The sequence below is a fragment of the Monodon monoceros genome, unplaced genomic scaffold (assembly GCF_005190385.1).
Source record: "Monodon monoceros isolate NGI ecotype Baffin Bay Population unplaced genomic scaffold, NGI_Narwhal_1 Super_Scaffold_5, whole genome shotgun sequence".
In the NCBI taxonomy this organism is placed as follows: Eukaryota; Metazoa; Chordata; class Mammalia; order Artiodactyla; family Monodontidae; genus Monodon; species Monodon monoceros.
Window position 1 is genome coordinate 32,074,076 of NW_021703782.1, and position 23,769 is coordinate 32,097,844.

Consider the following 23,769-nt stretch of genomic DNA (forward strand, 5'->3'; position numbering starts at 1 on the left):
GTTCCTGTCTTGCTAGTTGTTTAGCGTGAGGTGTTCAGCACTGGAGCTTGCTGGCCGTTCAGTGGAGCTAGGTCTTGGTGTTGAGATGGAGACCTCTGGGAGGGCTCTCCCCAATGGATATTCCCTGGGGCCGGGAGTTCTCTGGTGGTCCAGTGTCCTGCTCTCGGCTCTTCCCACCTCAGAAGCTCAGGCTCGACCCCTGGCCACAGAACCAAGACCCCTGTTACATGGAGACTTTCTTGCCTTTCTGAAGTCTGAGGTCTTCTGCCAGTGTTCAGTAGGTGTTCTGTAGGAGTTGTTCCACGTGTAGATGTATTTTTGATATATCTGTGAGGAGAAGGTGAGCTCCACGTCTTACTCCTCTATCACCTTCCTCATTCTCCACATTTTCTTAGCCAAGGTCTGTCCACCCAGAAGGGCCCTTTCTTTCCATTGGCACCCCACGCACATATTGTATTTTTGGTTCCTGAGACAAGGAAATGTATATCGTTGTGAAAGAAAACAGGTAATTGGTTCCAAAACTCACTTTTTGGCCAGAACCAACCAGTGGCCCTGCAAAGTGGCTGGGTCTTGTGGCCCTAGTTAGGATAGAGGGATAAGGAAGCTTCTTCCTGGAGCCCCATCAGGGAAGGGCTCAAACCCAACCCATGCTGGCCAGATTGCAGCTTTCCCTGCTGGTACCTGGTAAGGTGCATGCCAGCAATGCACCAGTGCCCCTAAGCTCCCCACAGCCTCACCCAACCCTGCTGCCACTGGCATAAAGCTGCCCATTGGAAAGTTTTGTTTCAGTTTTCAGCCATAGCAGCTCCTCTGGTGTTCCCTCCTAGCCTGCCTAGTGTCCATCATTGACAGCTTTTACAGCAGGAAGGTGGGCAGGTTGATAACAGCCTTGTTCACAGGGGTCTCTAAAATGAGGTGGGAGCAGACTGAATCAGTGAGTCACGCATTTCATTCACTCAAGTTCCACCTTTGCAAATTTTTTTTTTATCTGTGAACTGCGTGTGCTTTTTATTTACCTAGAAATGACTCAGAGAGAGAAATTAGAGGTGTGTGGTGTATGTAACATGACTTGCTGGTGAGTGGTCAATTTTGTATGCTTTTCTGCTCCTGAGACCGATCTCCAGAGGGTGCCAAGGATAGCCAGGTTTCATTTATTTGTCCAAGTACAGGCATGATCAAGAGTGTTCTAAATAAGTCATGGTTTACAGCATAGATTGTAGAATTTCCTCTGATTATTTGATTGGGTCACACGAATTTAAAGTTCAGTTGAAGCTTCACTTTCAAAGTTTCCTCTCCTTTTCTCTGAATATGCCAGAGCATGATGACAAGAGTATCACAGATTCCTAAAAATCCACCCAAACAAGCATATCTCAGTACATTATGGTTTATTCACCTTAAGAAGAATCTAGAATACAGTATCAACAAGGATATTGGAACATGGTTTGGGATGGGAGACAGAGTTATGCCCAGTTGTGTTCTGGAGCACTGATATAGATGATTCTCACTTCATTTTAGAGTTTCTATAATTGTAGCAATTATCTCTGAAAGATTTTTGTCCACACTGATTTGAATGAAATTTTCTGGAGCTGATGGGGGCTCCAAAGTATCAAACTGGGACTGCAATAACTCAGGGGACATAAAATGCCCTTTTCTTTTGAGTAAGCGTCCAGAGATGACCTCGAACGACCCAGTCAGATGGACCACAAGGAGCTTCACTTCAGCCAGCTTTTCTTCTTTTCCTGACTCATCACACTTCAGAGGTGCACCATTTTTTCCTTGTATCAAGATGTCTCTGTATACTTTCTTCAGAGCTGAACAGGCAAGAATTACATGCTGTCCAGAGGCTACATCTCTGTTAAAAAAAAATAAAGTGTGTGGGGGGAAGATGAGCGCCAGAGTGAAGACATTTAAAATAATTGGTGTCAAGTCTAGGTTGAGGACTAGAGTCCCACTTCTCTGACAGTGGAAGGTGTTACAGATGGTGGCCAAGTGTCAGGCAGTCCTGGCTTTGAGGTAGAGATCTTCCACTAGTGGGGCATCTTGGGTAACATACTTACCTCCCCGAGCGTGAGTGCATCGTCTGCTAAATGCAGCTGCTCAGAGTACCTGCCCATAGAACTGTGATGCGTAAGTTCAGCAAGGTGCCCAGCACACAGGAAATGCTTGGTAAGTACTGGCTCTGCCCCTTGGATGTAGGATGTGACTGAGCCACCACTTGTAGACATGGGCGGCTGCCGGCAGGCACCTGTGCCCCCCACACAGCACAGCTCAGGCTCTCCTCCCTCAGGTATTCAGGGATTTGAATTTCACAACTGGCTTCTCTCCATTCCTACTCTACAGTATGCTGGGAGTCTGGGGAAGTTACCAGTGCAGAGCTAGAGAGAGCAGGAGAAAAGGGAGCATCAGCCCCTGTGGGGTCAAGGTGAGAAGGATGTGAGAAGTTTCCAGGGCTGTGCTAAGGAAAAAAAAAAAAAAACTGAGCCAGAAATAGAGGTAGAGTGACAAGGCACCAATAAGGGAAAACCAGTGTGGTTCAAGACCATACATGAGGGTGAGCCCCCTTTCCACTAAACCTACATGTACCAGCCAGAAGAGGCAGTCATCTTGGGGCCAGGAAGGAACTGTATAAAGAGGTGAAGGGTCAAAGCTGGCTTGGGTACTTAGAAATTTCAGTTCAGAACTGAGAATTCTGAAGGGGCCTGCCTTGATTCATGGCCACTGTAGACTGGAGACCCAGTGGATGGAGTGTGTCATCAGCAACAAACCTATGTACCTGAGCCTTCTGGCTCTTCCCAAGGGCCATGAGTGAGAGCTTGTTTATTCTGAGCCTGGAAGTCTAATCTCTATTCTCCTGAGGATCTTCACTTCTGCTTCCATCACAGGTCAGTATGTTAGATCTCTGACAAGTCTATTTATGTTAGAGACCCAAGTGGGCAGGAGTTCTCAACTCCAAACCTTAAACCCCTAAGCCCATGCAAAGACAGGGCTGCCAGCCATGTCTGTGCAGTCTAAAAAAAGTAAACTGAGTTTTAATCATAAGTATACTCTAATTTCATATGGCCCACATGATTTTAGATTTATAAAACATGACTTCATCTGAGACAGCAAGATTTAGAACCTATTCCCTGCCACCTCTTTATCTTCCGTGTCCCAACCAGGATTCCCAGGGGTCTGGCCCACAGATGGGTTGGGGAGGACCTCGTTTGCTCAGAGGCATGCTACAGAGCTGAACAATTTGAGTCTTCAATCCTGGTGGCCAGTTATCTGTTGACTTATGAATGACCCCAGATCTTCCTGGTTGTCAGAGTTTGAAGTAGGAGGCAATAAAAGTGGTGGCTAAGGTATAGCTATACGTCATTATTATTTTTTTTAGCACTTACTATATATATTAGGTACTGTTCTAAGTGCTACCCATGCTTCATCTCACTAATTCCTCACAACAGTCTGTGAGTAGGAACTATATTTATCCCCATTTTCAGATGAAGAAACAGGTTTATGGAAGCCAAGTGGCTGACCAAGATTCCCAGCTAGTAATTGTGGAGTTGTTTAGAAGGCTGACTCCAGAACCCAACTAAACTACACATCTGTGGCTGATTAAAATCATTGTTGGTTACTTGATAGAGGTGCATTTCATTTCTGGGATGCCATATCAGCAGTCAGTTGTGATTTCAAGAGTGTATTTTTTCCCCTGTACTTTGTAATCGGTTTTCTTTACTCACTGGCTTACCTGGCGCCTGATTTTCTCTTACCTTTGTAAAATGTCATGCAAGTTGCAGAGCCATGGAATCCTGTCCTGAAATGAAGGCAGACACAAAGTGGCTTTTCCAGGTTTTGTTCGTTTTTACAGAAAGTTAATCATTTTCATCAATGTTAAGGTCCAGAGAGATCTTAGTGGTTTTGAGGAGTAGGCCATGCACAAGGCTGAGGGGTCAAGTCACTAGGCAGTTCAGCACAGAAGCATTTTCCTGGTCCAGGTGTCAGAGGCTCTTTTCATAATAATAAAAATTGCCCTAAAATACCAGTATGTAACTTCCACCATCTTTTTTTTTTTTTTTCTTTTTTTTTGTGGTACGCAGGCCTCTCACTGTTGTGGCCTCTCCCGTTGTGGAGCACAGGCTCCGGACGTGCAGGCTCAGCGGCCATGGCTCACGGGCCCAGCTGCTCTGCGGCACGTGGGATCCTCCCAGACCGGGGCACGAACCCGCGTCCCCTGCATCGGCAGGCGGGCTCTCAACCACTGTGCCACCAGGGAAGCCCAACTTCCACCATCTTAATCTTCCCATTGTAAGTATATTTTCTCTGGTTCTGATATGTATATAAATCTTTTATTATACTGCATGATTCTTTAGGTGCCTCTGATCTCAAATGCAGAGAGGTATTCACAGAAACCCTATGTCAGCTGCTCTCTGGCCCTATTCTTCAAATCCTCCAAAAGCAAAGCTCTACTCAGATATAAGCAGTGTGAGAATTTTGTATTTCTCCAGAGAAGGCAGAGGAAGTTTACATAGGGCACCCTACAGTGTTTCACAAAGGAATCCTCCTAGGGTAAATACTGATTGGTCATAATGCATTTAAAGAAAAACATAATTTTTTATTATGGAAATTTTAAACATATTCAATGATTTTCAACTCACAGTCTGATTTTATATATGTCCCAGCCATATCCTTACCTGTGCCCTCATCCTTTATCATTTTGATGCATATTCAAGAAACACGATGTGTCTTTAAAAGTCATTGCTCTTAAACATTTGATTACTACCATTTTATTTAGGATTTTTGCATTTGTATAATTGAGATTGACCTGCATTTGTTTTCTTGTATAGTCCATGTTAAATTTTGGTATCAAGGTTATACTAGCCTCATAAAATAAGTAGGGCAGCTTTCCCTCTTTTTCTGTTTTTTGAAACAGCTTGTATACAATATATTATTGTTATGAACTGAATGTTTTTATTTCCCCAAAATTCATACCCCCTAATGTAATGATATTTGGAGTTAATTAGGTTTAGATGAGGTCATGAGGGTGGGGTCCTCATGATGGGATTAGTGTCCTTTTGAGAAGAGACCAGTGAGCTAGTGTGTACTCTTTCTCTCCTTCCACTGCCCTCCCCCTCAATCACCCAGTGAGGATACAGTAAGAAGGCAGCCATCTACAAGCCAGGAAGAGAAACTCCAGGCTCAGAATAAACAAGAACCTGACCATGCTGGCATCTTGCTCTTGGACCCTCACCCTCCAGAACTGTGAGAAATAAGTGTCTATTGTTTAAGCCACCCCATCTATGATATTTTGTTACAGCAGCCTGAGCTAAAACTCATCTTATAAACTCTGTGCCTGGGGCTTTTTTTTTGGAAAGATCTCTGATTACAGGTTCAATTTCTTGAATGAGCATTGTGTTATATTCAGATTTTTCTATTCTTGATTCAGTTTTGGTAACTGAAATACTTTAGAATCAGCAAGGTCACGTTTTCATTGGCGGGTGGGGGGGGAGTAGACTGTGTCCCTGAGCACTGTCTCTGCCATCAGATCACTGTCATCCAAGCCTGTTTTCCCACAGTAATTTATATTTTTCTATGAAAGTGTCCAATTTTATCTAAGTCTTAAAATTCACTGGTATCAGATTTTTCATGGCCTCTTTTCATTCCTAGTCTTAATTGTGCTTCTTTTCCCCCTTGATCAATCTTGCCAGAGATTTGTCTGTTTTTATCTTTTCAAACAATTCGTTTCACTCATCACCTATATGGCTTCTTTATTTTATATTCCATTAATTTCAGCACTTATTTCTATATTTTTCTACATTCTTCCTTTTTATTATTTTTTTTCTACTTAAACCCTTAGATCATCATTTTCATTTTTGTTATTTTTCCAAAAGTGCATTCAGAGGCTGTAAATTTCCTTCTAAGTACTCTTTCAGCTATATCCCATAAGTTTTAGTTGATAGCACTTTTGTCATACATTTCCAAATATCTTATAATTTCCATTATGATTTTTAACCTATGAATTTATATGAATGTCAATTTTTATTTTTCAATTTTACTTATTTCTACAGTTTCCAACCATTTTATGATTTGTGAGAATTTTTATTATTGATTTCTAATTCTTGTGCATTATGATAAAAAATGTGATTGATTGGTATGATATTGACTCTTTAGAATTTGTGGCAAATTGTGCCATATAGCACTAGTACTATGTGGTCTAGTATATGGTCAGTATTTATAAATGTTCCATATGTACTTGAAAAGAATGTTTATTTTTTATTCATGCTTTTCAATGTATTTGTTGTTTAAATCTTCTATATCTTTACTAATTTTTCTTGTCTGTTTTGTGTATCTTTTGTCTGTTTTGATGTTTTCAAGAGAGTTGTTTTAAATTCTCCCATAGATTAAGAATTGACAGTTTTCCCTTCTGTCTTTGTGTGTCTGAAAACGTCTTCTGCTCTTACTCTTACTCATTTTAAATAAGATTTCAGTTGGTAAAGAATTCTTGGTTGACAGTTATTTTCCCTCAGCAGTTTGAATACTTAGTCCCTGTCCTTAGGGCTCTATTGTTGTTGAGAAGTATCTCTTGTTATATTGGGCAATCATTCAGAACATGTATTTTCTCTTTGGTAGCTATAGGTAGAAAATAAACCTCTTTGTCCTTGATGTTTTGCAGTTTTACTATTTATCCTGTTCAGGACTCATTTTATATATTCAGTCTGAGGAAACTGTTAATATTATCTCTTTGAATATTGCCTTTCCCCCACTTATTCTGTTCTCCTTGGATTCCTTTTAGCTGTATGTGAAACATTTTATTATACCAGTCTCTTAATTTTTCTCGAATATTTTTCTAGTTATCTAGCTCTCTTATTCACTCTGGGTAATATCCTCTAGTCTGCCTTCTAATTCACTAGTTCTCTCTTCAGCTGTGTCTAGTTTATTGTTTAATCCATCTATTGATAATGAAACATTATCAATAAATTTTCTGTTTCTTTCATTTGATTCTTTTAAAAAATTATAGTTGATTTGCAATATTATATTATTTCATTTGATTCTGTCTATTTCTTGGAGTATGACTTATTCCATTTGTGCTTTTTTGCTGATTCTCTCTCACAGTGGTTCATTTACCTGTATGGTTTGTACTTTTTGACTGCAGGTGCATCTTCAGATTTTTTTTCCCTTGTAGGAGTGCTGAGTTTTGGAAACATTTCCATAGGTAGTTTTGCCAATTCCAGACTAGCATTACATTAATTTTTCAACTTGGTCTATGTCATATGAAGTGAATTGGGCATAGGAAAGTCTCTAGTTTTCCACCTGTGGTCCAGGGGAGACAGCCAGATTCTTTGCTGCTTCTTGAATCTAGTGAGTGGAGATATTTGTAATCCTCACTCAAATAAAGTCTTCCTTTAAATACTTTATGCAAGTCCTCGCACTTAGTTTCAGGTCCAGCTCCATGCATCATATAGGCCTCATCTCCCATCTCTACAGGGGCATCAGAATCTCAGTTCCCAGCCTCCTGGCTTACATGCATTTCCAAAACTTGGGGGAAGAGGTTATTTAGGTTTAATTAAATCTTGCCACTTTGATTCTGGCACCTGAGAATTTCTCATTTTGCTTCTGACCTTGGTTAAGCCCTTGGCTATGCCCCCCCCCCCACAATCTTTTCCACCAGGATCCTTTCAAGTTCTCCAGCTCTGGGTGAGCTCCTTTAGTTCCTGAATATCTCCCCTTGGCTCAGGCTTTCCCATTTCTTATTCAGAGTAACTAAATACTCAGTAAGTGAAACGTTCATTCCACCAAGGCCTTCACTCTATACTCAGCAAACTAAAGACCCTCCCGTTACTAGGACCCACCCTTTTCAGGAAGCAGAAGATTTTACACATACACACACACACTCTCACACACAACACACACACGTATATTTAATTTTTTAATATTAAATAAAATTTTTGAAAAGCATGTGTGCTAATATTGGGTTGAGGTTCCTGGAAGTTTTACTAGTGATAGAATTTTTTAAGACTTTACCTCTATGGGGACTTCCCTGATGGCGCAGTGGTTAAGAACCCGCCTGCCAATGCAGGGGACACAGGTTCGATCCCTGGTCCGGGAAGATTCCACATGCCGCAGAGCAACTAAGCCTGTGCGCCACAACTACTGAGCCTGCTTTCTAGAGCCTGTGAGCCACAACTACTGAGCCCACGTGCCACAACTACTGAAGCCTGCGTGCCTGGAGCCCGTGCTCGCAATAAAGAGTAGCCCCCGCTTGCTGCAACTAGAGAAAGCCCGTGCGCAGCAATGAAGACCCAACGCAGCCAAAGATAATAATAATTAAAAAAAAAAAAAAGAGTTCACCTCTGTGTACACACTAGTCGACCAGAGACCACTTAGAAGTACAAATGCAACAGTTACAAAATCCACACAAGACACAGATCAAATGACGACTATCACCTAACTTACACAAATAATAAAACAACAGCTATTAATACATAATTCACAGAAATTATTACTCAAGTTACAACAGCTACTACAATGTGCACACATTGTAGCTCAAATGTATTTAATGAATGAAACATTTGTTTATGTTAGCACTTGTCTGACTGTAGTCAGTAGAACCATTGTGGTTATTTCTAAACAAAGTAACAAGATAATGAGGCTTACCAGCTCCAGATTTGCAGACCACAAAGAACTCTGTGCTTTATGAGGAGACCTATGTGCTCTTGGAAAAGAGTGTATATGTTTAAGGTTTATTATTGGCAAGGTTTTCTAAGACATCATACTCAAAAACTAAATGTTCTGGAGAAGTCTATGAGGAGAAAAAAAGTTGTAGGAGCTATACTTACGGAACTTGAAATTGCCACTGTAACACATATTTTCTGGGCTTATGGCAGGGGTCCAGGAAGAAGAGTGTCAAGGATTATAGGTAGCGGGGATAATTAGATGGACTTACTGAGCTGTGCAGTATTTGATGATGGAAAATTGCCCATGGGAAAAGCTGCCAATTCAAGCACAGATTTGGATTTCCCCTTTCCTTCATCCATTTACAAGCGTTTGTTGTGTGCTTAGGGAGATCCAGACACTGCTCTGGGTGCTTTCTTTCAGTACTCTAGACATGATCAGCCTAAGTTTAACTTCTAAGATTCCATTTGCACTCAACTTTCTAAATTCCTTTCTTTCCTGTACTCTCACTGTGAATAGCTAAGCTTTTCTATTATATTCATGAACTAAAAGGAATGAAAAAGAGAACACTGTTAGCTATACAATGACCTTAAAAAAATTTTTTTTAAACCTCTTTGGCTATATTTTCCAAAACAGCTCCTCTAATAGAAGGCTGTAGCAGAGCAGGGTGACTGGGCCTTAAAGACTCACACGTCAGCAGGATGAGCAGTTTCCTACCTAGGATCCAGTCCTACAAAGACATAGTGCCTTTGAGGCCTGCAGGAAGGGCAGCACAGGCCACTTACTTGGTAAAGTGGTATACTAATCATTAAGGGCACTAACTTCATTGTGTGTTTTACATGTAAATGGGGGCATCCCATTTCAAGCTGTAGGAATGATGTCAACTTTTAAAAAGTTAAGGAGTCTGCTTATAGCATATGGGGCCCACAGTGAGGTAACTTCCTAAGCACTTGGAAAAGAAGGAAAGAGGCTTGTTCTTTAAAGCTTTAATTTAAAGAGCAACACTTAATAGAAAGGAGCAGAGATGTATAAACTCATCTGAAGGAGTAAAAAGGACCCTCAGGCTAGCAGGACATCACTATGATCCAACTACATATTTTTACACACATAAAGGAAGCACGTCTGTCCCAGCAAGGCTTGGTGGGTGTGAAAGCCCAGGGCAGGAGCACTACGGAATTAAACAGCAGAGTACTGACCAGAGGACATGTCTGGCCACTGGACTGAGTTCTGGCCATAGGACTTTGAATATCATATTCTCATTAGCAAACATCTTCCTGTAAGGGGATGGATGGTCTCACACCATTAGAAACTTCAGCCCTAACTCTCCTACTCTTTTGATTGCATGTTCACTGAGAAACCTGATTGTATGTTGGCTTCTGAAATCAGATCCATGTGAAGTGTTACAGGCCATGTGGCACTTAAATTTCTCCTTGTAAATTAATCAACTGGCATTCTGGGTTTTTTTTTTGGTTTTTTTTTTTTTTTGTGGTACGCGGGCTCCTCACTGCTGTGGCCTCTCCCGTTGTGAAGCACGGGCTCCAGATGCACAGGCTCAGCGGCCATGGCTCACAGGCCTAGCCGCTCCGCGGCATGTGGGATCCTCCCGGACCGGGGCACGAACCCGCGTCCCCTGCATCGGCAGGCGGACTCTCAACCACTGCACCACCAGGGAAGCCCTGGCATTCTGGTTTTATGTAGAAATCTTGTGAACTTGACTAGTGGGGTTCTCATATGAGACATGAATGCATGTTCAATGTGTTGACAGTATCAGGCATTGAGCTGACGAGACAGAGCCTGACTACCCTTGTCCTATCTGGGTAGGCAGACAGCCTTTTCCACAATACATCCCTTGTCACTGTACAAGTCTCTAGGTGAAACAAAATCATGAGACTAGTGCCGTGGGCTGCTAACCCCCATTCAGCAAGAATGTTTGGTTTAGAAGAGGTAGTTGGAAGGTTCAGAGGGCCAAATGCTAATTCACATATTCAGTATTCACATGCCTACTTAGAGTTCAAGGAGCAATTATAATGATGCATTAGGACTGATTCACAGATGCAAACACACAAAAAAATGAGTTGTTCTTCTGCATGAGTAAAATGTTCCTAGTGGGTTTGGATGAACCAAGGAGAGGGGATAATTTGTTTAATTTCTAGTACTTTAGATATCTCTTCTTTCTTCACATTAGCGGAGGAGCAAACTTGTGTTCTGTTGTTTTACTTAGATTGCACATTTCCTCCAGTCCATCGGCACAAATATCTCTTTGTACAGAGATCAATCTCTATTATTTTATGGCTTAGGAAACAAATATGTTATGGTGTTAAGTTGGGTATTGACTTTATTATTCATTACATTTTCTGCATGCCTGAAACATTTCACAATAAAGACGAAACAAATTAAAAATAACGAAAAACATGTTTGGGTAATAAGCTTCCTATCCTATGTGTAGGAAAATGGAACTTTACTTTGAATCCATACTTTTTTATTGTTTTAATAGTGCCTCAATATGTGCCTTCGTCAAGAATTAAGCATGTTGCATCACTTAGTCATAATAAAATTCCTCAGAAGCTCAACCATGAAAACTAATATTAATACATGGAAACATTAAACTATTTAAACAAAAATGGATGCTTTCAGACATTTGCCCAATCAGAATGTATGTTGGACCAGTTTATTCACTGCACCGGTAAGGTCTGGGTCCACCAGCCATAAAAACAATGAGAGAAGGTTGGAGATAAAACAGAAGCACTTTCAACTTTATTTTACAGAACTTTCCAAGTATTGAGTCATAATTACACAATTGGGATCCTTCCTTGGAGGATCACATGGGGCCACAAGCAGAGAGTTTTTCCAAAGCAGCTCCAGAGGCTACCTAGACTCCCATGTGGAAACCAGAATTCTCAGACCTGCTGTGTAAAGCCAGGTGTCACCTGCCTCAAATACCCTTCAAGGCCTAGGCCCCTACAATGGATGTGCTCACCGGGGGCTGTGCCTCTCTCCTGCTCTCACCCTCACCCTTGCTTTCACCCTTTCTTGCTCCACTTAATCAACCCTGATTCACTTCTTGTAGATTATTTTTTTGTGTGTGTAGTATCAGGGCCTTTAACACAGTAGAAAAAGTAGAGTCTTAGAGGTTGGAGAGATCCCCCTCACTCTGTGCCTTTGCTCAAGTTACTTCTCTGTGCCTCCCTTTGTTCATCTGCAAAATGGGGGAATCATATATAATACATTGAGCTGCTTTGGGACTTAAACAGGAAAAGGAGTAGACTCCATTTTAAACATTACTTTTTGGCTGATTTAATAGCTGCAATAAACAGCATTCATTTCCAACTTTGAATTTTGAAAAGACCTTTAATAAATAAATTTAGTATGCAGTGGGCTCTAACTCCACAAACAATGAATACTTAATATGTGCAAAGCACCATATCGAGCACTGGGGATATAAATATGAACAGTGCAGTCCCTGTCCTCGAGGGGGTCACAGCCTGAGGATGGGTATTTATCAATTAAACTACCCACAGGACAGTAATGAGGGCTCCAAGAAATATAAGAAGGGCTATGATAAGACAAGGGGAGAGAGCAATTTTGATCAGGCCCTAGGAAGACTAAATCTTAAAGGGTAAAGAGGATTTTAATGGAAGCAGGGCCTGTCAAGCAGAGGGAAGGGCAAGACTTGGCATATTAAAGATGGTTTACCAAGACTCTTGTCTAAATGGATGAGGCAGGAGCTCAGCACTGGTGAACAGGAGGTGTGGGAGTTGATAGGTGAGGAAGGTCAGGAGAAACTGTCAGGACTAGAGAATCAAGACCTTGAGTGACCTGCTAAGGAGTCTGGACTTTATTGTTAGGGTCTTAGGGAGGACTTGGGCACATGAGCTCCAAATTTTGTGTTCATGTTTGTGAAAAAAGGGAGTGATTGAGATGTCCTTTTCACAGATGCAGAAACTGGGGCAAAACAGAGGATATATTAAAGCAAATTCACTGAACTCTGTGTGTAAATAGTTACTACGGACAATATGGTAACTAAGGCAAGTCAAACACAAAAAGTCTTAGGGGAAAGAGAGGAGGAAACAACATAACCCAAATGAACATCCCTGCTTGCTGGATCTGATGTTCTAGGTCCCTTCATTCCTGATAGTCCTTACATGCAGGGATGGGTGGGGGGCAGTGTACCCTGAACCCCCAGCCCAGTGCTTAAGCACTTGGCCTATCTAGAGAAACAGTGTCTTCTGGAAGGGGATGATGGTTAAAGGGCAGGGCAGGAGCTCAGAGGAACAGGTGGAAGATGAGTGTGTCCAGCATTGCTGGGGGAGGTGGAGAGAGGGCAAGGAAAGTAGGAGGGGAGGACAATGGGCGATGGACTGGTTTTATCTGGTGCAAAAGTGAACTTAAGCCCATAGAGGAAAGAATGCATGTAAAAATAATATATACCCCAAAAAGGATAAGGGGGAAAAACTCAAATTCAATTAGTAGGTATTTTTAGAAGATGAAACCAAGGGTGATGAAAATTCTGTGAAAGGATTTTTCGGCACTGGTTGAATTTTCTATACAGGATAAGTATTATATTTATAATCAGGGAAAAATTTTCCAAAAAACCTCTTTTAAATAGACTTTGAGGTTGAAGTCTGCTCAAGTGTCACCATACGCTACCAGGACAGCATGAACCTGGCACATATGGGAGACTCACTGACTGGCAGCTTGGAAATTCTTTATTATTATCATCATCACGCTATAATGTATTGCATCCTGGGTGGCGTATCTTTCTATACCAGCGCTGTCCAATAGAGCTTTTTGCCCTGAGGGAAATGTCCTCTATCTGTGCCACCTGGATTAGCAGCCACCAGCCACATGTGGCTGTTGAACACTTGAAATGTGGCAATGCAACCCAGGAACTGGAGTTTACATTTAATTTAATTGAAATAGACTTAAGGAGCCCTTGGTATATTCAACTCAGGTTCTTTCTCTTCACATCTCAGCCTTCTGAGCACAATACCCTCCCCAAACCCTCCTGAGACACTTCCGCAAGGCCAACCGCTATGTCTGCCTCTAACACTCTAACTGATGTTCAGTACAGTATCTTTGGGGTGGGGGGCTGGTTGCCAGAGCAACCAGGAGGTCCTTGGTGCCAGCTCAGCTGTGACCCACACCTTCACTCTTAGACTCGCTGGGCTCTCATCAAAAATGTAAGCCATCTGCCATCTTACCTCTTTCTCTCTGCTTCTCTCTAAGGTCAGGCTAACTTGTACAGCTGCCTCTGAATATATTTAGTAACTTGTTGTGTTTCTTCCAGTAACTGATAACCTTTTCTTCTGTACAATAAATTCCTCTTCTGAATTCTCCTCCCCAGCCCCCCATGCATACTGCCCACTTAACAAGCCTCACTTGTGAACAAGAGGAAGGCTGCTTAAATGCCATTTTAAAATCTGTCCATTTGGGTTGCTTTACTTTGTTCCTTATTTTAATTTTCATTTGTACCTGCCAAGGAGAAAAATAAAATAACCCTAGCACAGTCACATTTTACACACTCCACAGAAATGGTTTCTGTTACATGTATGTATATATAGATAAGATATTAGCAACAACAATAAGAAGTGATATTCACTGAATGCTTCAGGCACTTCTCTGTGCACATTTTTCATATTATCTCATTTAATCCTCCCAAGAACTCAATGAAACAGGTCCTGTCACCATCCCTACTTCACAGGAGGAAAATGAGGCACGGAGAGACTAAGCCATCTGCCAAAAGTCACACAAGCTCAGTGGTGAGGCCAGGTTATCTATATTATGTTTATTATCTCTCATATAATATCATTATTTTGTTTACATTATTACTCTGTATCCCTTTTTTGCTTCTCTCCTCCTGCCTTCTAAAGTCAGATGCTGTAAACTTGATTTTGATGGTTTAAAGTTTGAACTATTACAAATCGAGGTGCACTCCCTGGGACAAAGAGAAACCCTCAGAGTGCTCTAGAATTAGACCTAATATGGGTTAATGACTCCAGTCCTTCACGGCAGGACAAAGAGAAGAAAGTGGGGCCCAACTGGGGTGAGCCAAGGTCATGAAAGTGAAAACACCAGTGTTGCTCTTTGGCCAGTTCCATACCATACCTGCCCTTTGGACACCCTTGGCACGTGGGCCCAGCTAGAGCCCCGGCTCTCAGCTGCTCTGTGGACTCAGCCCTATGCCCCGCCCTCAGTCTCTCCTGGGTTACAGCTAATCATGCCAGTGAATCCAGTTTGTGACTCTGGTTTGAGAGAGACCCTCTAGGAAAGGGCCTCATGACAGTGTATAAAGAAATGAGGTGCTAGTCATTCATTCTTATACTCATTCATTCATTCACTCACAAATCTGCCACAAATATTTTCTGACATGTACTGTGTGTCAGGCTCTGGGGATATATAATGGTTAACAGAAATGGCCATAGTGCCTGCCCTTTTGGAGGTAAAATCTAGTTGTAGAGATAAATAGTAATCAAATTCTCACACCATCAAATGCCATGTTGCAGCTGGGACAAGGATGATAAGGGATACGGTGCCATAAGAGTTTTTTATAGGAGGTTTTACCTAGAAGTCAGGGAGAGCTTCCCTGAAGAAGGAGCATAGGAGCTGAGATGTGAAGCATGAGCTGGGTAACTGAGAAGAGGGCAAGGAAGTGCATTATTCCTCACAGTGGGAACAACAGATACAAAGGCCCTGCGGGGAGGAGCATGGTGGTAGAGCAACTGAAAGAGGCAAGGGTGGCTCCAGTGGATACAAGGAGGGGACGCGTGGCTCCAGAGGGCCAGATCTGAGTTTGTGAAACCCACCGGAGCAATTTTGTTTTTTTCCTTGGTGATCATAAATAGTGATGAATGAAAAAAAGAGCTGCAGCAGCCCAGGGAGTGGGATTCGTGACGTGACATCAGAGCCCTCCCCACTCCTGCACCTGGGTGGGCGGGCGGGGGGGGGGGTTCCTCAGGCTGCTGGTGGGGAAGCAGCCAGGGCTTTGCTTTGCCAGGCAAAGATGCCAGGGCCTGGCGAGGTGGTAGGCTGATAAGTCCTGGGAAGAAAAGATGAACTTCCCCACATATGAGGCAGATGGGAGCCTCTGCCCTCTCAGGGATTACATTCTGCAGATTAAAATCCCTCAACAAAGTGTTCCGGCAGATCCTGCCGAGCTGGGGCAGAGGGTGGCATCACTGCTGATGCCAGTTTAGAGTTTAGATGGGAGTTCAGGGCCAAAGCTAACATATGTGGTGGACCCGCTGTGCACCTGGCTTTTGGAGCACTGTACGTGAGTGCATGACTCAGGAACTCTACTACAAGAAGCACTGCAGGAATCTTAACCTGTGTCACCCTGCATCACAGGACATCTGTGTTGGAAATAAAAACAGACAGCAAACCTTACCTGGTCATTCAGAGGTATCCCTTTTCCCATCTTCATCCGATTTTCCTCTGGGTGATAGTCATCTGCATCGTAGAATTTCCATCCTAGCTTTAAGAACAAAGTGAAAGAGGGTATGTGGCAGGTAGTGCGGCCCACGTGACAGCCACCGTGGGGTTACTAAAACTAACAGGCAGGTACAGAAACAACCCTGCCACCCTCTTCTCCACCAGCAGCCCGGGGAAACCACCCCCCACCCCTGCCCACCCAGGTGCAGGAGTGGGGAGGGCTCTGATGTCGTGTCACGAATCCCGCTCCCTGGGCTGCTGCAGCTCTTTTTTTCATTCATCACTATTTATGATCACCAAGGAGAAAAACAAAATTGCTCCGGTGGGTTTCACAAGCTGCATGGAGGTGTCTGTGGTGAGTTTACAAACCACTCAGGCCAGAAGAAAAGGCAGGGAGGGAAAGGGAGAGAAGCAAAGAGACAACATGATGGGACTAGCAACTGCGAGGCATTAGAACAGGTTACCTGGGATGCCAGCAGGGTGCCGACGGTGGATCTGTGGAGAGGACATAGATGTTACATGACTGCCCTTTCCCAGCCTGCGCTGTGCCTCTTCCATCCGAGGAGCCCTGGGAAGCAGAGGGCTGCCCTACCGGTATTATAATCACCGACAACTTATGATACTGAAACTGAGATAGATGCTCCTGACCCTGGAGTCTAGAGCATGGCTTTAGTTTTCTCCAGGAATTTAAATGAAATAATTATCCGGTCATCACCAGTTTTTCTCCCCAAAGCAATACATAAGATCTCATTAAACTCCTGAAGTTTTTTCCTTAAGTTTTTGGTCCCTGTTTTGTAGATAATTATTTTTTTGAGAAAAAATATTGAATTATTAAAGTGATAAATTCTACTGAGGATATTGGAGGGAGAGGTCTGACAGGGAATTTAACCTCTAAGCACCCACACAAGGTTCAAGGAGCTCATAAAAGCATTAAAATATTGGGGCTTAAAAGGGGCACACTCTTCAAATAAAGGACATGGAGAATTACCAGCACTCATTATTAAGTCTGGGAGTTGAATGCTCTCTGTGCAATGCATCTGAGAATGATCTACCTGTTTGGACCCTAACAGGCTGCATGGTCAGTGAAGAGGGCTTGGGTCCTAGAAACTGAGGTCTGGCCACGGTCTCTATTCTGCCACTAAATGACTGTGTCCTCCTGTGTAAGTCACCTTGTCCTCTAAATCTGTTTTCTCACCTGTAAAACAAGGGAACTGAGCTACATTTATCCATTCACCTACTCATTTCACTCAGCCAATATCTACTGAGCACCTACTAGTTCCTAGGACATAATGCTCAGCCCACTGAGACTGGCCATCTTGAGGCTTACAGGCTAGCGCCGTGGGGTAGGGGTGGAGGCCTTCAGGCGATTAATTAGAAACGAAGCCCCTTCATGCTATCAGTTTCTGAAGTGTTACCCAAAATGCCAATCATTGAAGTATGAACTTCAGAAGTTTTTACTGTATCCTCCTATCATTTCACCATGCCCTCTTGCCTAAGTTTTACACACACTTTTACAATTATTTACTTGTTATTTTTGTTTAATTGGTTCACTTTTTTTTGTTGTTTTTTTGTTTTTTTTTTTGCGGTACGCGGGCCTCTCACTGTTGTGGCCTCTCCCGTTGCGGAGCACAGGCTCCGGACGCGCAGGCTCAGCGACCATGGCTCATGGGCCCAGCCGCTCCGCGGCATGTGGGGTCTTCCCGGACCGGGGCATGAACCCGTGTCCCCTGCATCGGCAGGCGGACTCCCAACCACTGCGCCACCAGGGAAGCCCCTAATTGGTTCACTCTTTAAAATTAAACAAATGTGTTAAACAAGGAAACTCTTTCCTTCCCTTATACAGGAAGCCACCCTCACTTGCCTTAAACAGGAGGCAACCAAAAAGATGTATACAGTGAAAACAAAACGTTGTGATGAAATTCTAGCTGGATACTATTCCTTACCAAGGGTCCTCTCTCTTTTGTTAAGAAGGTATCAGGGAAGTTTTAAAAAGACACACTTGTACCAAACTGAGACCTGCTCCCAAAAGTAACCAAAGGATTGAGAGAACTGGAACCTCTCCCATTATGTTCACTCCTTTGGAGGCTGCATAGGGTGACATGTTGTAGCCTACTGGTGACTAAACCGTCCCAGCCGAACTCCAGGGCTGGTGAAATCAGCGCTGTGTACAAACGAAATCACACTTAAGACCAAGTTAGATTAGCCAGGAATGAACATGTCAGCCACCCGTCATAATTTAAAAGAAAAGCTAACTAGATTGGGGTGTAGACAGGCAGGAAGGAGACAGAAGAAAACGGAAAAACCACTCTCTACCACTCTAACCAAACTTCCTAACCAGAGGACAGCTGGACTGTTTGAATATGGACCAGGGACCCCCAGCAGAAATACGGCAAAGTGCTCGGCTCACAGGAGACTGGTCAGGGCCGAACATTACAAACCAGTTTGGGGCCCAAATGTCTTCCAGCGGGATGGTCTACATCAGGATCGAGGAGACTTAAAAAGACAGTAGGCAGTAGGCTGGGGCACAGAATAATGAGAAAGGTATTCAAGAGGCCTGAGCTTGTTGCAACAGCAGGAAAAAGAAGGAAACACGGAAAGAAGCTGAGGGTGGCTTCACTAAGATTGTTAAAATATAAAGAAAGCTAACACTGCCACCCACTCAAATGGCTCCATTCATTCATTCATCAAGTCAATACATATTTATTAAGCACCTACTATGTGCCAGGCTTTGTTCTAGACACATATGTCAATAAACAAAAAGGAAAAAGATCCCTTACATTCAGGTAGGGGAAGGAAAGGCAATAAACATAATAAACTTATTATTTGACATTACTTTAACAGTGTTTTAAATGGGATCTTTCTGGTTTGAGACTATTGTTTTCTTAAGGTATTACCCCACTGCTCCAAATGTTATGGAGTATATTTAAAAATCCTGCAGGGCCCTAAGAGGGGCTCACAAAAGTCACCAAAGAGCTCAGTGTTGCTACATCCAATGATCAATGTAATCAGTTCTCAGGCATTTTATCACTCAGTCCATCGACAACAGTTGACATTGACCTAACCATTAGAGGGCCCAGGGCTCAGTCCTTGGCCAGCTTATCCACACTCACTCCCTTGGTGTTCTGAATATATATGTCTTTAAACATATCCACACACCGATGAGTTCTACATTTTCACCTAAAGTCCCTCTCTCCTGAACTCGACTTGGATATCTGATTGCCCACTTGACAGATCCACTTGGATGACCGGTAGGCATGTCCAACTCACCACATCCCACACTGAGCTCCTGAAATTTTCTGAATCAGGAACTGCCCATGCGGTCCAGTGTATTTTAAAGACTCTTTCTTTCTCCAGGTAGGTAGGTTTAGCTTCCAAAAATTATTGAGGCATTTTTAGCCTCAAAGACAGGGAATCTTGCAGTATATACAGTAATGTCAAATAATAAGTTTATTATTAACTCCAAACCTGCTCTGCCTATTGCTTCCCCATCAGTCAACAGAAACTCTTTTCTTCCAGTTACCCAGGCCAAAAATCTTGAAATCATTCATGACTCTTCTCTCCTTCATATCCCACATCCAGTCCATCAACACATCTTTTTGGCTCTACTTTCAAAATATTCCAGCATATGACCACTTCTCTTCACCTGCATTGTTTTTCTGACCTCATCTCCCAGTCACTCTGCCACAATGGCCTCCCTGCTAGTCCACAAGAAAGTCAAGCCTCAGGGCCTTTGCACTTGTCATTCCCTCTGCCCATATGCCCTTTCCTGGCTATCCACGGGCTTATTTCCTCTCTTCTTGTAGGTCTTTCTCCAACACCACTTCCTCAGAGGAGCCCTCCCTCATTATCCTGCCTGGCTCTTTGTTCCACTTACCTTCCTTTATTTTCCCCTAGAGCACCTACTGCTGCCTGGTGCACTGCACATGTATTTATTCCCTTACTGCCTCCCTCCCTTACTAGGATGTAAACCCTTTGAGGGCAGGGATGTATCTGTCTTGCTCACTACATGTCAGTGACGTTGAGGAAGGATTGAGCTCAATAAACATTTACTGAATGCATGAATATCATAACCATATGACATATGGTACAGTCTCCCCTCATCTGATCCAAGGCTTGGGTTGGGAGCCAGCACATGAACTGCCCAAGCTCACAATCAGACAGCAGTAGAACCAAGACCTAGGGCTCTTGGCTTTCACTACATCACACCAGAGCGGCAGTTTTTCATTCTCTGAGTTCTTCAGTCATACACAGTGAGGGACTTTCTGGCTCTGTGTGTTATTTTAAATTTCAGTACAAGATTCCCTGTCTTTGAGGCTAAAAATGCCACATAATTTTTGGAAGCTAAACCTACCTACCTGGAGAAAGAAAGTCTTTAAAATACACTGGACCGCATGGGCAGTTCCTGATTCAGATCATTCTAGAAGGGACTGGATAAGCCTTTGGAGGTTGTGATATTTTAGTTGTCTTTTTTTGCCTCTGGTGGAATGCTGCCGTAGCTGCCTTTTCTGATAATAAAGGGCATTGTCAGACTTTGGTCTAAACAGGAAGCCAAAGGCTTCCTCAGCCCCCAAGTTGGCCAGACTGGGCTGGGCAGAGGTTTTGTGGTATGCAGTGCGCCTCCCTGCTTACAAACCTTCTTAACACCGAATCCTTACAGTTGAAGGGGGAACACAGTAAATTGGAAGGTTAAATTCACGTTCCAAAATCTAATCAGAAAAGTCCAGGGCCCGGCAGGAGGGAGCTGGCGCGCTGTCCAGCTTGACAAAAGTCTGTAGGAGCCTGGGACGAGGCTTGGCCCTGCTCTGTGGGCCTTGCTCCCTTGCACGCTGGGCCCACACAAGGCCCCCAAACATGGGCACCTGTGACGGCCCGGGCCGCTCCAGGTGGCGCGGGGAAGTCGTTACTCTATTCGCGCCCCTGCAGGCGCCTCTTCACAAGGCGCTTTCGCTAAAGCCTCTGCCTAAATTTACAGACGGAGAGCCCGAGTCTGGGGTATGGCCCCGGGCCGGGTGCCCCCGAGGCGAGCAGGTTGGCAAGTGGGGAGAGGGAGCAGGTGCCCTGGGCCTCAGTTCCCTCATCAGCAAAGGGGAAGGACCCTCCCGTCGCCGCGGGCCCGGAACGCCGGCGGATCTGGCCTCCGCCGCCCCGCGCCGCCCCTCCACTGCGCCCCCAGCGCCCCGGCCCTCCTGGACCTACTTCCCCGAGCCGCTCACGCCCATCACCAGCAGCGCGCTGGGCGCCGCCATCGCCCGGAGTCCCGTCGCTTTCTGGGGCCGGTCTGCTCCGCCTTCCCACCCACGGGGGGCGGAGCCGCCCGCGACCCACCCCGGCCCAGGCGGAGCCCACCCCAAAGCCCCCACCAAGACCCCGCCCCAACAGTGCCCCACCCCTCATCCGGTCCCCAGCCACTCGCCACCCACGCCGACACACCTTCCCCTCCCCCTCGCGCCCCTTCCCCGACGAGACCCGTCCCACGCCGAGACTCCGCCCCCATGCGCTCCGCCCCCAGCCGCCCCGCCCCCGCAGCGCCCGGCGAGACCCGCGCACCCGGCGGCCCACCGCTTCCCTTTCCCCCGACTCCCACCCATTTCTCGCTGCGCCCTCTGCGCCCGTTTCCCTCGTGGGGTAAGTGGAGCCTCCCTCAGGCAGGAGGGAGCCGGCCCCGAGTCCCTGCACCTGCGGTCCTCCTCTCGTAGCCCCTCTCCGCTGCAGGGGAGCCTCGCCCTTGCAGGCCGGACCCTCTGGCTCCTCCTTCACCAATGGAAAGAGCATTTATTTGTTTTTTAAATGTTGTAAAAAGAAAAAGCAGAAAATGAATTCACACTTTACCGCACCTGCAGGCAAGAAGCGTCCGTTCCCAAAATGATCCGCCGTCCCGCATAGATAAATGGGTATGAATATTTTATGAAGTTGGGATCATGCTGTACACGGTGTTTTGTAACCTGGCATTTTGTCACAATAATACAATACAAGGCAGATTTCTTTTGGTGTCAAATATAGACAGGTCCATAGTGGCACATGTCATGGCTCTGCTATTTAATCTGGTTCCTGTTCTCAGGTAAATTACTTAAGGGGAAGAAGCACCCTTTGAAGGGCCATTTTGCTTTAAAACAATGTTAATTGTGTGCCATTTAAAATACTTGATTAAAAGTACTTCCAATGACATTCTGCCCAACCTCCTTCGTTATCCAAGATCATATTACTCTGTGTTCTTGAAAACAATAAAGCTGACATAAAAGCATTTATCTAAAGAATATTTCAATTACCCCTGCACCGACTTTTTTTTTTTCCCCCCGGTACGCGAGCCTCTCACTGTTGCGGCCTCTCCTGTGGCGGAGCACAGGCTCCGGACGCGCAGGCTCAGCGGCCATGGCCCACCGGCCTAGTTGCTCCGCGGCATGTGGGATCTTCCCGGACCGGGGCACAAACCCGTGTCCCCTGCATCAGCAGGCGGACTCTCAACCACTGCACCACCAGGGAAGCCCAACTGTTTTTCTTATGTAGCTCAAGTGGGTGAAATTTCAGTGTTCCTGGATAGAGGTTATACAGATGAAGGAACAGACCTGGAGAGAGAGGTGACGCCTAAGGTCTTACAGTTCAGTTGTGCTTGATGAACATTTCTTGAACATCTACCATCCGCAGGACTCCAAAGGTGAATACTGTTACCCTCCAGGTGCTTCCAGGCAGGTAGGGGGATAGATGTATAAGCCTTGCTGTAACCTGTGCTCTGCTTTACCAGTTCGGGTAAAAAAAAATTTAAAAAACCTAGAGTTCACATTTCTTTCAAAATTCAAATGCAGAATGGTTAGCAGAAATTCTGTTTCTTCTCCCCAGATGTCCCTCCCAAGATAAGTCCAAGGATCTCATATTTTCTGTACTAGTCATAGTGGTGGCAAGAAACAGCACACTCAAGTTGGGTTATTTGAAAAGGGTTCAGTAAAGGGGCTATTTACAGAGATGCAGGTGGGGTCAGTTAAAGCAACACAGGGTCCTAGTCTTAGTAAGTGAGGGGAGGTGTGAGGGGCAGTGGAAGGGAGCCTTCATTGGGCTAGGGGGGGAGGGGAGAGAGAGAGTGTGTGAGCGCTGTTTGGATAGAGATGTCTGATAGGAAATGTGGCCTTAGGAAGAGAGATAGATAGACACCCCTTATTGACCCAACAGGGAGGGAATCAGGAGAATAAATGACCTCCCCTCCCCTTCTCTTGCCCTTTGATCTCCTGCTAGTGACCAAACCCCACTGGCCAGTCCCAACTGGAAGACAGAGAGCTAGAGAGTCTGTTGAGTCTGCCAGTGCATGCCAATCTCCTGGACACAGAGGAGGGAAGAGAAGGTTGGAGGGTGTATCTGATGGGTCAAAGGAAAGCTATCCAGCACTTTTTTTCTCAAGAGTCAGTGAACAAATCCTCCTGTGCTTGCTTCCAGGACAGCAGAACTCAGAAGTGACCCTAAGAGCTGAGTTTCACATTTTTGACTACTGAGAGTGCCGCCTGCTGGCCCTGGTTGTCTCAGGGCTTCTCAGCTGTTGGGCAATGTGATATTAGGTCCTGTCTGTCTACTGCAGGAACTGCTGTACTAACTGAGGCACATGGTACCCTGGAAGCCTGAAGAGACCCTCAGCGAGGCACTGCTTTCTGCATGTGTTACTATAGTGACCTGAGTCCAGATCACCCCCAGACCGCGGACATCCTGCAC

At 44.6% G+C, this 23,769-nt stretch overlaps 1 protein-coding gene across 4 annotated transcripts; it reads right to left on the reverse strand.

The window, feature by feature from the left end:
• Positions 1-677: 677 nt before the first annotated feature.
• IDNK (IDNK gluconokinase) lies at positions 678-21,349 on the reverse strand. Of its 4 annotated transcripts, none has more exons than XM_029203723.1 (5): positions 21,274-21,349; positions 16,542-16,572; positions 16,034-16,120; positions 3,750-3,793; positions 678-1,852 (listed from the first exon to the last, which is right to left on the reverse strand). In XM_029203723.1, exons 1-5 carry the CDS (start codon positions 21,321-21,323, stop codon positions 1,507-1,509), a joined length of 558 nt encoding a protein of 185 aa, XP_029059556.1. In that variant the 5' UTR covers positions 21,324-21,349; the 3' UTR covers positions 678-1,506. The 4 variants fall into 4 exon arrangements, with proteins under 4 accessions (XP_029059556.1, XP_029059558.1, XP_029059557.1 ...); XM_029203725.1 differs by having other exon boundaries at positions 16,034-16,116; positions 21,274-21,348; XM_029203724.1 differs by lacking the exon at positions 16,542-16,572 and having other exon boundaries at positions 21,274-21,348.
• Between the last annotated feature and the right edge of the window lie 2,420 nt (positions 21,350-23,769).